We start from the raw sequence: 16,695 nt of genomic DNA, 5'->3' as shown, positions 1-16,695 counted from the left end.
GAACTCGGGAGAAGAATGGGTGCACAGAGCAAGAAGTTACAAGTTTTTAACAAAAAATTAGAGAAGAAAGAAAACCAGAAATGAAGAATACAATAACTGAAATGAAAAATACACTGGTTGTTCAGTTACTAAGTCTCGTCTGACTCTTTGTGACTCCATGGACTGCAGCATACCAGGCTTCCCTGTCCTTCACAATCTCCTGGAGTTTGCTCAAACTCATGATGTCCGTTGCATCAATGATGCCATCCAACCAGCTCATCTGCTGTCGTCCTCCTCTCTTCCTGCCCTGCATCTTTCCCAGCATCAGGGTCTTTTTCCAATGAGTCGGCTCTTAGCAGCGGGTGGCCAAAGTATTGAAGCTTCAGCTTCAGCATTAGTCTTTCCAATGAATATTCACAGTTGATTTCCTTTGGGATTGACTGGTTTGATCTCCTTGCTGTCCAAGGGACTTGCAAGACTCTTCTCTAGCACCACAGTTCACAAGCATCAATTTTTCAGAGCTCAGCCTTCTTTATGGTCCAGCTCTCACATCCGTACATGACTACTGGAAAAACCATAGCTTTGACTAGATGGACTTTGGTCCATCTAGTGATGTCTCTGATGTTCCCCCAACCAACAGAGGGGGCTTCCTTCGTTACTCAGATGGTAGAGAATCTGCCTGAAATGTGGGAGACGTGGGCTCGGTCTCTTGGTCGGGAAGGTCCCCTGGTGGAGGGAATGGCAACCCGTTCCAGTATTCTTGCCTGGAGAATTCCACAGAGGAGCCTGGTGGGCTACAGTCCGTGGGGTGGCAAAGAATCGAACATGACTAAGCGACTTCCACTTTCATCCAACAGAGGAAAACACAAACTTCAAATACGATTATGTTTTTTATTCTCTTTCATCATTCATGTTTGTTCAGAACATTACAGTAGTCGTGAAGGGAAAAATAACTACAGCTTTAAATCTTCGGACACAATCTGTCTGAAATATAATATATGAAACCATGCCATTATCTCTTAGGGGGAAAAAAAAAAAGCTTTCAAAAATGCATTTGATATTTTAGGTCAAAGATTAAGATCAATGTCCAAGTAAGCCATGTGTAAGGTTTAAGTGCAAGTCACGTTTTCATTCGGTGAGTTTACAGAAATGCTGGCATGACGTGAATGATTTGAAATAGGCAAATCCTTGAAGGTTTCTGCACTAGGATTTAAATAAAAACGAAAATGTCGGCATAGTTTCAGTGGCTTTCAATTTCCTGTTTGATTTCAGAAATGTACGGATGGTCTTTGCCATGAGCTACTTCCATGATGGCGATGGCCTAGGAGAGAGAGGAACAGGTTGAGAGTCTGAAGCCAGCCCTCCGTCCCTCCCCTAGGCTGACTTTCATTCAGGCTAGACTTCTCTGCTTGAAGGTGCAGGGTACTAAGTGGCTTTCAGAACCTGTGTTCTCCTCCAGTCTGGCTTTTTTTTTTTAAAAAAAAAAGAAAAAAGACAAGATTGTCTCATATTTAGTCACCCAGTTTCTATTGCTGAGGAAAACATTCTTCAGTAGCTGAAGAAATGATAGAGAAATGATTTAGGGACAAACCTTTCTGATTTTAGTGTACATCACTAATGAGTAAGACATGACTAAATCATTTTTCCCTTTCGAAAAGTGTATGCTTACATCTTTTTATGTATTCTTTAAAAACCTAAAAATAGGCATGAGCTTCACATGAGGAATCCAGAGAAAATATATTTAATAAGGTTTCTTTCAAATGAGAGTGTGTGTGGCTCCATCCTTCCTAGCTGTGTGACCTTGGGCAATTTACTTAACTACTCTGTGCCTCAGTTTCCTCATCTGTAAAATAAAACAGGGGCAATACCTCCCTCTCAGAGTTGTTGATATACATCAAGTATTTAGAACAGTGTCTGGCATATACAAATTACATATATAATGTAATCCATAATAATTTATCTTGCTCTTCTGTGTTCAAAAGTATTATTCACAGAGAGAAAAACTTAAATTATTCCCATTCCCTCAAACAGGGAATTTCTGATGGCTTGCAACTGTTGACCCGCCTTCCTTTCTGTTACTATTCTCTTCCTAGATGTCAAACCAGCAGGAGTGCAAGCCTTCAGGAATCACGTGACTTAAATGTCTCTCCTCTCCCCCTGCATTCACCTCAGGACTCATGTTCCTTCCTCAGATCTACTCTATCCTTCAGGGATCTGCAATCAGTTTACTTACTCTGCAACTGAGACCTAACTGCTTAATGTTCCTCCAACCTCGCTGAGGCAATAAACGTCGTCTTAGAAAAACCAGTTCTGTGGTTCAAAACGGGAATATTTGATCTTTAACTCCCACGTCCAGGCTGGGTCGGCCCTGGCACTTCCTTCCACCGTGTGGGACCATATTCCATCTTCCTGTGTAGTGTACTGGGGAGGTTTGGGGAATCGGGAGGGTTTGGCGTCCAGGCCTAGTCCACAACCCCGACTTTTACAAAGGTGTTTCTCTTAGTGGCACAAAGAGACTGTCCCAAAGGTTATAGTTGATCAACTTTTGGCTTCTCCGTAAATAACGACTGTCCCAACGATTGTATTTCATCAGCTATTGACATCCATAGAAACAGCAGTGAAAAGCAGTACTCAGGATGGCCACTGTGCTTCTGTAAGATACGGGGCCCGGCCCGGCGCTCTCACCCACTGGGCAGAGGGCAGCTGGCAAACACTGCACCCAGGGTCTTGGTTCTCCCTGTGTGTTAGTCCCAGTGTGAGTGGGCAGACTTGAAGTTTTCAACTCAGAAAGACCCCAGTTTGAATAAGAACCTCACCAGGTACCCTCAACAAATCATTTAACCTGCTTGAATCTCAATTTATTCACTGGGAAAGCCTATCTCATTTTTTTTTTTTTTCGGGAATTAAAAGAAAAGGACCACATGAAGGTCCTGGCATGTAACCGTACTCAATGAACACTGTCGATGGTTATTAAGTTCATTTTAAAAACTACAAAAGCATTAATTCTCACACTGAGGGCCTCTCCAGGCCCAAATGCCTTGACTTCACCACAACTGGGCATCATGAATCTATAAACCCCAAAGAGCAGAAATTTGGAGAATTCCTTCACCACAGTCTTCTGACCTATCCTTGGCCTTTTTTTGTTTTTTTTTTTTTTTCCCCTTTTTATCTGTTATAGTGGATCAGAAAAGACATTTTAATAATGCTGGCCTCTTAGCATGGTCATATTTAGCACTTCCATGGCTTCCCAGGGGACAGAGGCAGTACCCCCTTCACAGCTGTGAGCCTGCAGCCACAATGTGGACGTACCTTTCTCAACAGGAGCGTCAGGATGCAAACTTGCCAAAGGCACAATTACTTGGTCCCCTGCCGCCTGCAAACCCACCTTTGCCCACTCCTATGGCCAGAGGGTGGCCCAGGGCTGGTCATTCTCTGTGGCTCTATCAGTCACCCGCGTCCCGCAGGAAGGGAAGTGCAAGGAAGGGAAGTGCAAGGCACTGGGCAGCCCAGTTGCATCACACACGCACCTTCTTCAGGGCTCTCTCCCCAGCAGCTTTGTTCTCCAGGCCCATGTACAGTCTTCCTAGCTTCAGCCACATGGAGGCCACGTTGAGGGAGTACAGAGGGTAGTGCTTACTGGAAAAAGAGAAGACAACAGGCCACCTTGTCACAGCTTCCGAGGGTCCACAGGCCAGACACAGTGAGCCTGTGGCTGCCCAGCTGATGGGCGCCCTGTCCACAGCAACCAGGCTCCTCCAGACCCTGGCAGGGGCAGGGTGGAAGACATGGACGGTTCAACCCTGCCTACTCATTGTGGATGCACTTCCTTTTAGGCAGTTTGTGTGCTTCTGAAAAACCACATAAAATCCACAGGGGAGATCCTACCTAAAGACACGAATAAACATAAAATTCAATCCTAGCCTCAGATTTTTGTTTTAGGTGCACCTGCTGCAGGCATTGGGGAAAACGTCTTTTAAAATAAATCCCTGGGACTTCCTTGATGGTCCAGTGGTTAGGAATCTACTTTCCAACACATGGGACGCAGGTTTGATCCCTGATCGGGGAAGTTAACATCCCGCAAGTCTTGGGGCAGCTAAGCTTGTGTGCCTCAACTAGAGAACCCACATGCCACAACTAGAGAAAGCTTGCACACCGCAATGAAGACCCAGCACAGCAAAAAAAAAAAAAAAAAGGTAAATTCCCTCTTTATGAATATCCCCTCACGTTAAAAAGACAGTATCCTTAAAGATACACACACACCAGTGAATCAAGACCTCAGCTTGCTGGCACACTCTATGATTATCATTTGGTTTAGCAAAATTATAAGTTCTCTAAAGTCATACTTCCTACTTCTTTTCTCCATTGCCCAAGAGAGGGCTTTGTATACAGGAGGTCTTCTCTTTCTGGTTTCAACTGAAGGCTGACTGATAGGCCTGCCTAGGAAAGAGCCATCTCCCTATGAACAGAGCCTAGGAGGCTTTTGGGGGTGGGGAGGTAGGAGCTGGAGGTGTTTATTTACAGGCTCGTCTGTTCTACCTGCAGTGTCCTCAAAGTCCATAGACACATTCAAGCTGTATTCCCAGGCATGTGGAATCCCTGGGGATCCCCACAGTACCAAATTCTTCCCTGGTAGCTCAGCTGGTAAAGAATATGCCTGCAATGCAGGAGACCCTGGTTGGATTCCTGAGTTGGGAAGATCCCCTGGAGAAGGGATAGGCTACCCACTCCAGGATTCTTGGACTTCCCTGGTGACTCAGTCAGTAAATAATCCACCTGCAATATGGGAGACCTGGCTTTGATCCCTAGATTGGGAAGATCCCCTGGAGAAGGGATAGGCTACCCACTCCAGGATTCTTGGACTTCCCTGGTGACTCAGTCAGTAAATAATCCACCTGCAATGTGGGAGACCTGGCTTTGATCCCTAGATTGGGAAGATCCCCTGGAGAAGGGACTGGCAACCCACTCCAGTATTCTTGCCTAGAGCATTTCATAGACAGAGGAGCCTGGTGGGCTGCAGTCCATGGGGTTGCAGAGAGTCAGACACAACTGAGCCACTAAGCACGGTACAGTGACCCAGGGAAGGCAGGGCTGGGCCTCCCCAGAGGGCCTCCCTAAAGCTAATAGAGGGTGGAGCATGGCAAGCCCTGCTGGGAGAGCAACCACAAGGCCAAGATTCATGCAAGTTCTCTCTCCCCCTACAGATCTCAAGGGGGAAAGTGTGCATGGACTTCCTCACCCATCTTAGGAAGGACAGGCTGTGAGATTATCCCCATAGGATCAAATTCTGTTTCCAGGAGCAGATTTTAAGAGCTGGCTGCCCCGTGGGCTCCCCCTGCTGGCTTATCATGGCACTGTGGGGTAAGTGGAGGGCCAACTGGGCAGTGGAGATTGCGATTAGACAGAGTTATAGCCCTGATCTTAGAACCTCAAGGAGTACTGAGGGCTAAGCAAAAGCACCAGGGCGCCTCTGACACACAGAGATTTCAGGTGTGATGCCAAGAGACTCGAAGCCGACTGGTCTTGAAGAGACTCTGTGAAGTTTAACATAAATGTGCTTAACAAGCACCCCAGTGATCTGATCTAGGTCAGCCCGGCCCTGAAGCAGCTAGTCAGAGCTGCCTCCTGTCACCCACCTTAAGGTTTACTAACCCTCTCGACAGGAAACCTTCCCATGATTAACATTCATTATTACTACAGGTTAAAATCCAACTTACTTTAATCAAATCTATGGGAGAATATGAAATAACTGCAACCAGCAGTCCCAGAGTTTCCTCATTTGCAAACTGAGTGAGTGAGTGAAAGTCACTCAGTTGTGTCTGACTCTTTGCGACCCCATGGACTGTATAGCCCTCCAGGCTCCTCTGTCTTTGGGATTCTCTAGGCAACAATAGTAGAGTGGGTTGCCATGCCCTCCTCCAGGGGATCTTCCCAACCTACAGGTCGAACCCAATTCTCCTGCATTGCAGGTGGATTCTTTACCATCTGAGCCACCAGAGAAGCTGGTGCAAACTGAGGCTGCACTTTAAAAAAGCAAAAGAAGGAGATGGAGAATAAAAAAGCATTTCTGAGGCCACTGCTAACCAATTACTCAGTGCCATTTAACTTAAAAGGCACAGCAAGGAGGAGAAACCAGCCGGTGGCTTTTTCACACTGGTCTGAATTAACTCCAATGAACAGAGCATCCTGGACGGGTCCTAGGAGGGATCCTGCCCCAGCCTTCTCCCTACCCGGTGTCACCTCAACCTGCCTCCCTGGGTGTCTCTTCCGGGAGGTGGAGGACACAGGCTGGGCCCAGGGGAAGCACCCTGAGCCTGCACCTGCAGATGTCCTGGAGAGGAGAGAAAGCTGCTCCCGACCCGCTGCAACATGGGAGCGTATAGACAGAACGGCCAAGGGACGCGTTCCAAACCACCCAACTCTACTCTGAGCTACGCTGATGGGACGGGCCAGTGCAATCACCTGTAGGGCTGGATGATCTTCTGTCCGTAGCGCAGGGCTCCCTCCCAGTCCTGCATGTACAAGCAGACGCCCATGGCCTGGTACATCATGTGAAGCATATACACGTTACTGTCCTCGAACACGCAGCTCATCTTCTCCTGGCTGAGCTCGCAGATCTCCAGCAGCTCACTAGGGGGTGCTGTGGAGTCAAGGACCCCACAGGCCTGGCAGTTCGCGAGGAGGCTTCCCAAGGGCTGGCGGCGGGGGGCGGGCGCGGAGCAGCGGAAATGGGGCCAGGAGTTACTGTTTGGTCCACTCCACCCCCAGCTACACCCTCTGAAAAAGTAAATTACAGAAAGCCAAGCAAGTGAAAGGACTCATATATTTTTCTGGAAGGAAAAAAAACCTAGGAAAAACATAAGACCTCAGCTGTTAAACACAACTAAAGAATTTTAGCCACAGGGAACACAGCCTTCCTTCAGCTGTGAACAATGTTGATTAGAATAAAAAAAAAAAATCTTCAAAAAAATCTAAATCCTCACCCAAGCTGGGAACTTTTGCTAAAGCTCTTAAGGAAACGTTCTCCAACATGGGAAAGTTCTTTCTTACGCTCAGGAAAAAAAAAAAGTGACTTTAATTTCCTTTCACTGGTTTTCCTTCTTCAGTACAAATCTAACCCAAGAAAACGCTAAAATATAGTGGTTAAAAATATGGATTGTGCTGGCAAACCTGGGGCAAAACCCTGCCCTGCTGAACAGCATGCCCTGGGCAAATGACCTGCTACCTATAAGCCTGTTTCCACCTGTTACACAGCAAAACCCTCAGTAAGGTGCCTTGCCCAAAGGAAGATACCCAATCAGTGAGGGTCTTCAAGGAACTGTTCTCCACTTTTAGAAAATAAAAGCCTTCCACCAGGATGAGCTCCTGAGCAAACTAGTCCAACAAAGAGAAATAAGATAAGGGCAACATTGTGAAACACTGGCGTAGCTGACTACAGGTCGTGGATGGCCAGGAAGTCTTCACCTGGCCATCCTTGGATAGGAAACGTCCTGCCTTCAATAACTCAGAAACCCACCCTTCTCCTGCTTCTGGTGCCCAGCTTGCCAACGCCCCCTGTAAGACCGGGAAGGCTGCAAAGGATATATTTGTAGTGCTTGGCTCGCCGGAACTCCTCAATGACATTGCGTGCGTATCTGACCATGTCGCGGATGGTTTCTGCCTTTGGGGGGTCGTTGAGCTTCCGGATTTCCACCTTGGCCTTATCCTGAGGGAAATGGCCACAGGTTACTTCCCACGGAAACCATACTGATGGGCAAATCTCTCAAACAGCACATTTTCCCACACAGAGGTACAGGCTTGCCCCTTCTAAGGTTACAAAAGAATGAAAGGGAATCAGGCAGCGGGTCTCAGGAAAGTTCAATATCCATTACCTACTCACAGAAAGACAAAACTATTCATTTTTGAGGTGCTCCCACACCTGCCTCGATATGTCTGCTGTGGGCAAATATGTCTGTTCACACATCTGTGAAGTCAAGGGAATAGAATAAGGAGGGGAGGCACTGACAAGATAACCTGGGTGATGTCTGAGAAAATTCTGTGGAGTCTGGTGAAGAGGTGGGAAAGCTGGAGAATGCTATCCACCTCCTTGTGGGTGGACCTCGCTGCCCATCTTTCTCCCTCCCTTCTCTTTGGAGCATCCATTTCTTTTAAAGAAATAGCAATTTGGCGAATCCTTCTCTTATTTGTACAATGTGGTGGAAATGTTTTCATCAGCTCTGAGAATCAAGTTGGAACAGAGACCTGGTCTGACTGGATGCCCTGGGCTGTGCCAGTAAAGCAGGTTTAAGGGCTCAAAAACACGAGGAGGAGACACCCGACTCAGGCAGGGGTGCTCGCCTGGCAGAAAGGCCCCGAGAGAGAGTCGAGTCAGCATCTGTGCTGGGACAAGGTGCTGACCTTGTCTTTGGTGGTACACTCCTGGCATTCACAGGTGAAGAAATAAGAATCTCTTAACCGGTCATTCCTATCTTCCGTTGGGTACAGGAGGTCAATGTAGCTGGTAAAAACCTAAAGTGAAAAAGTGAAAGCATTCGTTGCTCAGTCATGTCTGGACTCTTTGTGACCCCAAGAACTGCTGCCTTACCAGGCACCCCTGTCCATGGAATTCTCCAGGCAAGAACACTGGAGTGGGTTGCCATTTCCTTCTCCAGGACCCAGGGATCGAATCCCGGTCTCCTGCATTGCAGGCAGATTCTTTACCGTCTGAGACACCAGAGAGGCCTGATAAAAACCTAAGGGGATCTGAAAAGTTGTTTGCCACAGGCCAGCTCACGCCGTGCCCTCCCTGTTTGGCTCTGCAAACACTCCTGACGGTGACTGTGAGGAGGGCCGCAGCTCAGCACAGCCTTCACCCTAACACGCTGAACTCCTTCAACTGGCACCGCTAGTGTTCTCCACCTCCTCTTACAGAATCAAAGGGTCCCTAAAGTGGTAAGTTGGAGGATTCAGAGCGGCCCTGCCTCCATCTCCCGCAGAGAGCAAGCTGGGCTCTGGCCCAGCAGTGGATGCCCTTGTCTCGGGTACAGAAGCAAAGGCCACCATCAGCAAAGAGTCTGCTCGGCCTTGGGACGGGTCCTGCGCTGTCTCCGCTTGGCCTTTGTTAGGGGTCTTTTATCTCACAAGCTGGGATGGCTCACATGCACTGCTGCGTGGGTGGAGGGGAAGCATGAACGTGCATATGTGGAGACACACACACACACACACACACACACACACACACACACACACATTTCCCTTTATCCTGCCATCAGCTGGCGATGGAGCACGAGGTCAGATCAGCAGGCTGGGACAGGTCAGTGCAGGAGGGCACAGCTCCTAGGCCACCAGCCTGCTGCTGCCTTACCCAGCCAGGCTGGAAAACCTGGAAAAGTCGTACCTTTGGGCTCATCAAGTCCTCCTGTCCTTGATTTTTCCTAGCAGTCTCTATAACTGAGTCCTGGAGCATATGGAGGAGGCCGGCATTTAACTGCTCATCATCCACTCACTGGGACGGCACTGGCAGCTCGTCCCACACCATCAGGCAGACGTCTAACAGAACAGATGGGTGTCCCAGAGCCGTCACCGTGCCAGTCACCTCGGGCGCTGGCAGGCAGGCCGGGGCGGGGGACCCGCACGGGCTGGGTGCTCACAGGTGCCCTGAGCTCTCCCCAGCCCAGAGGGCAGAAACGGAGACCCCTGGCTCATCAGACGCCCCAGCAAATGGCTTCCTTCCCTTTGAAGGGCAGGTCACCGCAAAGCAGCAACTTCCCCTGCAAAGGCGGAGGGTGAATTTTTGATGGGTTACAGCAGGAGGGCAAAACCACAGGAAGGAGGCCTGTCCTGCCCGGTGGCCAGAGCCCACCTCAGTGCTTCAAAATGACTGATGGGCACAGGGTGCAACAGACAGAAGGGCCCAGAAGAGGGCGACAGAGGCCGCTCAGCATCACGGCTCGTGGTCCAGACACAGCCAGGGCAGGTGACAACGTGCTCCAGGCAGTCCACGAGCCAGGGGCCCGGGGACTTAGGTTCTGGCTGACGGGCGTTGGCTGTTTTAACAAGAGGCGCTAGGGCAGCCTCCACAAGACATTCAGAAACTGAGACACCCTGATCCACAACAGGGTGCCCCCTGCAAGATGCATTTCCCACAGGACGGCAAGTCTGATCTGTACATGGGACCTGGGGTCCCAGTTCAGCTGTGGCTTATTGAACACCACCCAGAGAAATGGAGGCTTTGATCATTTTGCCACACTATTCATATTGAAAAGATTCTAAATATCCAGACATATAACTTACAAAAATAGCGGTAGCGTTAGTCGCTCAGTCATGTCCCATCTCTTTGTGGCCCCATGGACTGTAGCCCAGTCAGGCTCCTTGGTCCATGGAATTCTCCAGGCAAGAATACTGGAGTGGGTAGCCATTGCCTTCTCCAGGGGATCTTCCCAACCCAGATTATTTAAAATGAAATGTATTTAAAGTGATTACATTGCCTAAAAATTCAAGTGTCTTGCTATGGACATCAGGATTTAAGAACGTATAGCATACATCTGGTCCGGGCTGGTCAGCGTTCTCAAGGGGAGACACCTGACATGGTGGTCATGGAACCACATGGCATGGGACAAGAGAAGGGAATCGCTGAGCAGGCTCCCCTCCTACCTCCAGGCTGGGGAGCGAAGCTCGTGGTGGCCCTGGCCACAGACTGCCTCTCCCCACCCCATCTGAATTCCACCCCCAGGAAGGGAGCTGTCCCAAGGGCAGATGTGCAGCGGTTGTGATGTGAACGCACCATGTGTCATCTGGAGCTGTAACTCGTTAGCTACTGCTGGGTTGCTTTGCTCTTTGCGGGGAAGAAAAACAGGCCAAAATTCACGAATCAAAAGTAAACTCCATTATTTGGAAATGGGAACTCAGAGCCTCTACGATTTCATCATGGTCATTTTGGCAGTCTCGTTTCTCTATAAATCTCTGTAAATCTCTGTGAGGAACTTTATTCGAATTTAATCTTCCTTTTTTTTTTTTTTTTTTTTCTTGGCCACAGCTTCCCAGGTGGTGCTAGTGGTAAAGAACCCACCTGCCAATGCAGGAGATGTAAGAGCCATCTGGGTTCAATCTCTGGGTGGGGAAGATCCCTTGGAGAAGGGCATGGCAACCGACTCCAGTATTCTTGGTAGAGAATGCCATGGACAGAGGAGCCTGGCGGGCTACAGTCCATGGAATTGCAAAGAGTCAGACAAAACTGAGCGACTAACACTTTCACAGATGGACATGGGGAGCACCCAACGGGAGCAGAAAGTGTGGACTCCATGCCACAGGTCTGATCCTGAACCCGGAGGACCCGAGGACGGTACCCACCGCCACAGCCACCCTCAGCCACATACTCACCTCCTCTCCTGGGTGGATTTCCTGCACCGCTCTGACTTCGGCCAGGGTCCCCTTGTAGGTCACAATGACATTGGGGCAACAACTATGATTCATCAGTGCAACACTGTCAATCAGAAGAGAAAACCCAACATTCTCAGGAAGGCAGATGGACTGTTCAGGTAACTCCTTGGCCACTTACTTGCTAAGTTATGGAAACTGCGTCTTTGCAGGACATTAAAAACAACAACAACAACAAAAAAAAAACAACTAAGAGCTGGCCATCAGAGTCTAAGAGGTTGTTCTGCATGCATTTTATAACAAGATCTAACATCTTAAATTGGAACAATACTGAAAAGTGAAATCTGCAATGCCAAACAGTGATATCTAAGCCAAAAACCAAGCAAAAAAAACCCCCACATAATAAAGAGTGACAACAACAAATGCCTTCCTGTTAGATGCAGGACTCAAAACTCAACACCCCCAGTGAACTGCTCCTCCACCGGACACTGTGCAAGACAAACAGGCTGTCGTTGCCAAGCAGGTTTTATATCAGAGGCTGATTTCTAACATGCTGTCTTCAGATGTTGAGAAATCGCCACCGTGGGAGACGCCGGCTTCCCAAGTGAGGGTGTGGGATCCCCCGAGAGACCTAGAGGGGCCCGTCTGACTCTCTGCAACCTCCATCTCCTCATCCGGAAAACTGGGCCATTGGTCGCTCCTGCTGCTCGCGGGTCGCTTTACAAGGGACGGTGGGAACAGACAGTCGCCTACGCGAGGGCTTTGAGCTTCTGGTTATATCAAGGTCAAAGTTCTGAGAACAGAAATTTCTAAACTACAGGGGAAGAGTGCTTGATCTCTGAAAACGCTGCCTTTGAAATCACAATGTTGATATGATTCTCAGCAAAAGGAATTCCCCCCCTCCCCAATTAAAACTGGAAACTGGGACTCAGAGGGGCACTCAGATCCACGTGCACAGTGGCTCTGGGGGCCGGGGTCACCTGCCTGAACCCTCCACGACCAGAACCCGCTCTCCTGTTTGCTCCGTGAAGATAAAAAAAAAACCAAGAGGTTGGAAATGGTGCAGAAGAACCGCCTCAGGTTTCTGTGTCTGGGGAAGCCCCTGCTAGAAGTCTCCGTGAAGGGTGTGGCTGGCCTGGGGCCGGACATGCAGGGGCTTCCTGTCTTGTCTGCGGGAAGGGTCATCTCCACCCTCCTTCCTGGCCCACCTGGCTCCCTGGCAAGTCATGCACAGGGAATCAGGCCCTAGGAAATAAACAAATGCCCCAGACACTGTTCTCAACACTTTGTTGTTGATGTTTCAGTCGCTCAGTCGTGTCTGACTCTTTGCGACCCCATGGACTGCAGCCTACCAGGCTCCTCGGCCCATGGGATTTCCCAGGCAAGAATACTGGAGTGGGTTGCCCTTTCCTTTTCCAGGGGATTTTTCTGACCCAGGGATCAAACTCCTACATTGGCAGGTGGATTCTTTACCTCTGAGCCACCAGGGAAGAAGTATTAAGTAACCAAGCTCAAAATAGACCGCTGGCTACCTTTCTCACGAAGGCAGGGGAACTGCCCGAAGGCTGAAGACCTGACCTAACTCATGTTCTGGGTGCCGTGTTCTCATGGCAGCCGCTGGAGTGAAGCCTCACACGCCACCACGCTGAGCCTGGCTTTCACTCTTTCAGATACAAGAGCAGACATTCTAGGGTTCATTTCAGGGCTGAAGTAGTCAACGCAAGCCGTCTAAAGGGGTCTAGTCACCTTTCGCTGTTCTCCTTCCTTTTCTCAAGGGCAAAAGTCCCAAAGAACCTATCCTGAAACCATTTCTTCCCTCACTGTCGGAATTCTAAATGCAGACAATTTTGGCCTTAGAAACAGTAATATGAAGGGAATACACTGTTTGTTTCTCTGGTTCAAGAAAGCCTGTGTAGCTTCTCAAGAGACATGCCCCTAACAGAGTTTTCTCCTTTGGACCCATATGATGCACGGAGCTGGGCATGACAGACGTGTAGACTTCCTGTGCCATCCATGGCCAATGCATGGGTGTTAAGGGTTTCCTGCAACTGCTCCAACCTAGGGGCAGAGGTGCCTGTAGCTTATATTAAGCGACATCACTCTAGACCAAACTAATCTCCAGTGTGGATGGACTCAGACAGGGGGTGCTGGAAGGGCTCCTTTGCTCCATCTGTGAAGCCAGGGCTTGATGTTTGGGACTGATGTATTAGGAGACTACCCTGTCCATTAAACAGATAACAGCAAAGCCATGCTTGGCAGAGCTATAACATTCAAGTCAGAGCTGTAACGATCTCCACTGGTCAACTGACTGGCCTTTCTTGAATTACTTGTATATTCCTGAGGTTAAAAAAAATCCTATAGGTCTTTGAAATTTATCCCTAGTTTACTACTTTAGCATACTGTCCCTCCAAAATGCGCTATTTCTATACTAGTATATTTCAAAAAAGGACAGATAGGGAAGAAGCTTATATAGTCTCTACATATGTCTACAGTCAATTCCCAGCAATTAATGTTTTCCTTTAAGTGAAAGAAACCCAAAGATTTCCAGAACTACAGCTATGCAAAAAAGCAAATTTCTCAGCAGGGCCTGGGTTGTTCCTTCTATGCGCACTCTGAAATATTCTTTAATAACAGCTCTCTACCTAGCAGGACTTAACAAGCAACTGTTCTCTTAACTACTACCTTCAGATCCTTAAATGCAGGGGAAATATTTTGAAATCTGGCAGAATTAAAAAGGGGATTTAATTCACTCAGAGTCTCATGTCTGCCACATGCAGCTAAGGAGGTTATTGGAAATTTTAAAAAAAAATTCAGTATTAAATAAGTAAAAAGGAAAGAGATGAAGTCACACTCGGCCTACTCAGGAAATATTGCTGATCCCAAATGAGAAAGTTCTTCATCTTCGATTGTGAAGCCATTACAGTTAACCTGCAGGGAGAAAGGGGAGAGAGAGAAAGGGAAAAAAATGAGCTAAAGCTTCTTTCTGGATAGAAATCACCTCTTTAGCTGGGAAGATGTTTGGTTTAGTGATTGGAACACCTTTCTTTTGAACAAGGTATCCTACGTTCAGACACTACTTATCAATCGGTCTCACGCGTAAACAGATACAAGCTGAACTGTCAAGTCTGACGGTTCACCTGCCCATGGTGGCTGAAGGTCACAAAGCACCACTAAGGCTCCAAGGACTCAAGTCTGCAGAGCTGCATGGGAGTCAGGACATCTGCACTCTAACCCGTTATACCCCAGGTCAGGTGTGCGATCTTAAACCCATCACTGTGTCCCTTCTGTGCTCAGTCTTCTTCTGCTAAAAAAAGAAGCCACTTAATCTGGCACCTCGCTCATAAGGTGAGGTGGTACATCTGACAGGCTTTACGCAGCTAATCTAACTGCTGTCCATCCCCTTGAGAAGCAGGGGGACCAAGACCCTGAAGCCAGGGTGCTGCGAATGTCCCTTCCTGCCTCAGACACATCAAGCACTGACCACCTGCTCATCTGTGGCAAGAAGTATTACCCTGAAAATCACCAAGGGTAGCTCTCCGCATCCTAGAAGTCAAGCTTAGAGCTGGCGGGCTGAAGATGAAGACTATACATCTCCAATTTTAGGCTATTCCATAAACTCACTCTTTGCACATTCACCGAGGAAATCTTATATGCTGGGCGCTCTGCAAAGAAGGAAGACCAGGCCAAATCTGCACCCTCCAGGAACACCCAGGCCACGGGGAGACAACTCGGTGAGGGTTTTTCATTTGGACCTACAACTTCACAGCTGGAAGGGAACTCTGTCCCTTCACTTCTCAGACGATGAAACTAAGGTCAGAGAAGGGCAATGACTCGACCAAAGCCAGCAGCAAAGGCTGAGAGCCCGGCTCCTCCTGTGCTGCTAAGAGGCTGTCTGTGAAGCGTGCATGCTGAACGATTCCACCCCGTGAGCTGCAATCAGGCTCTTCCCCACCAGACACACAGCACAGCTGTGCTTCAGGCCAAGGGAGGAGCTTTTTGAAACACTACTTTGCTAAGCACTTAGTCCAGGCTAGGCACTGGGCTGGATGCTGCACATTGACCCTCCCTTAAATCTACAATACTACCCCATTTTACAGATGGGGAAATTGAGGCCCAGGGAGGTCAATGATTAAGTAATTCAAGGCCATATAAGTAGCAAGTGGTAGAAAAGGAGTCAAAAGTCAACCTAGGCATTCTGATAGCGAGGCTGTCAGAAACACAAGTGTTTCTTTTCACTATACCATGCTTCTTCTAAAATTGTTCTGATCTCTGATTCTTCTGGTTGCAATTTTACTTAAAAGCAAAGGGCCAGTGTCAAAGGCTTGGAAATCTTGGTACATAGAGAAGTAAAGGCTCTGATGGGTTTGACTTACAGCTTTTACCATTCGATACATTTACAACCAGTACTTACAATTTTCAACACAAAAAGAGAGGACTGCAGTGAGTAAAACAAAACACAGTCTTTGGAATCCTGAGGTGTCAGGCATTTTTATGTAGAAAACACAGCATGCTGTGTTTGGTGCCGGCCTCAAGTACTTTAAACCTCTTCTGTCACCGGGACATTCACCAACCATCATTCACCAGGGACCGTCAACCAACATCGGGTCAAGAGTAAATCAGGATTTTCATTCATTCAACAAAATTTACTGAAGCCTGAACTATGCGTCCTGCACCTGACTAGGTACTGAGGGATCTATACGCAGTCTCGGATTGGGATACTAACATGCCTCGGCCATGTCTGGTTCCCATAGGACAACAACAAATTCTGCAAAGTGGAAGAAGGCGTGTAAGAATTTAGCAATTTTCACAACGGATCTCGGACCGACAGCTCCTGACTAGCTCTGAGGGGTGAGGGTACGAGACATACGCCTTTGCTTTGTAATCTCTATAAGGACCGTTTGTAATTCCAAATTCCTTCAGGCTTGAATGTTACACGCCCACTGGTCCCTTTATTCCCTCTCCCCTGTCCTCTTACTGTGAGGGAGAGTGCGTTTCTTCACCGCAAAGAAAGACTCCTGTGAAGGCCAGTGTCATCACTGCTCCTCTCGGGGAGCTGGCGGTGATGTTCAAGCCTAATCGCCTAGCAATTTGCCTGCCAGCTTTCCCTCCCTTCTGAAAGATCCCTAGGGAAGAAAAGTGAACTTGCCTGTTAAGAAAGATGCATAGGCCATCGTCTTTTTTTTTTTCCTGAGTCAAATCAGGCGCAAGTGCCTTGCTGAAGCTATTCTCATAATTAGCATTTAGACTAGATGTAGGCTGCACACCAAAAATACATTTCCCAACCATGCATATGCTCCCGGTGATTAAAATGCACCTCGGCGCTGCCGAAGGAGTGCAGTCACCTTCTGCTGCCAGCTGCTGCTG

At 48.3% G+C, this 16,695-nt stretch overlaps 1 protein-coding gene across 4 annotated transcripts in view; it reads right to left on the bottom strand.

Moving 5' to 3' along the window:
* Window positions 1-856: 856 nt before the first annotated feature.
* The window catches only part of SMYD2 (SET and MYND domain containing 2), a 54,223-nt gene continuing 38,384 nt past the window's right edge, over window positions 857-16,695 (bottom strand). For 2 of the 4 annotated variants that reach the window (XM_025285461.3, XM_006074267.4), the window contains 7 exons: window positions 14,192-14,259; window positions 11,335-11,437; window positions 8,374-8,484; window positions 7,561-7,681; window positions 6,439-6,613; window positions 3,507-3,615; window positions 857-1,300 (listed from right to left, as the gene is read on the bottom strand). In XM_025285461.3, coding sequence (XP_025141246.2) covers window positions 1,220-1,300; window positions 3,507-3,615; window positions 6,439-6,613; window positions 7,561-7,681; window positions 8,374-8,484; window positions 11,335-11,437; window positions 14,192-14,259 — 768 coding nt within the window. In that variant the 3' untranslated portion in view covers window positions 857-1,219. Of the gene's footprint in view, window positions 1,301-3,506; window positions 3,616-6,438; window positions 6,614-6,729; window positions 6,754-7,492; window positions 7,682-8,373; window positions 8,485-11,334; window positions 11,438-14,191; window positions 14,260-16,695 lie in introns of those variants that run through there. The other 2 variants (XM_025285462.3, XM_025285463.3) reach the window with 2 other exon arrangements.

The sequence above is a fragment of the Bubalus bubalis genome, chromosome 5 (assembly GCF_019923935.1).
Source record: "Bubalus bubalis isolate 160015118507 breed Murrah chromosome 5, NDDB_SH_1, whole genome shotgun sequence".
NCBI classification, from domain to species: domain Eukaryota; kingdom Metazoa; phylum Chordata; class Mammalia; order Artiodactyla; family Bovidae; genus Bubalus; species Bubalus bubalis.
Note: the sequence above shows the minus strand (reverse complement) of the source record. Positions and strands in the feature narration are given on the sequence as shown.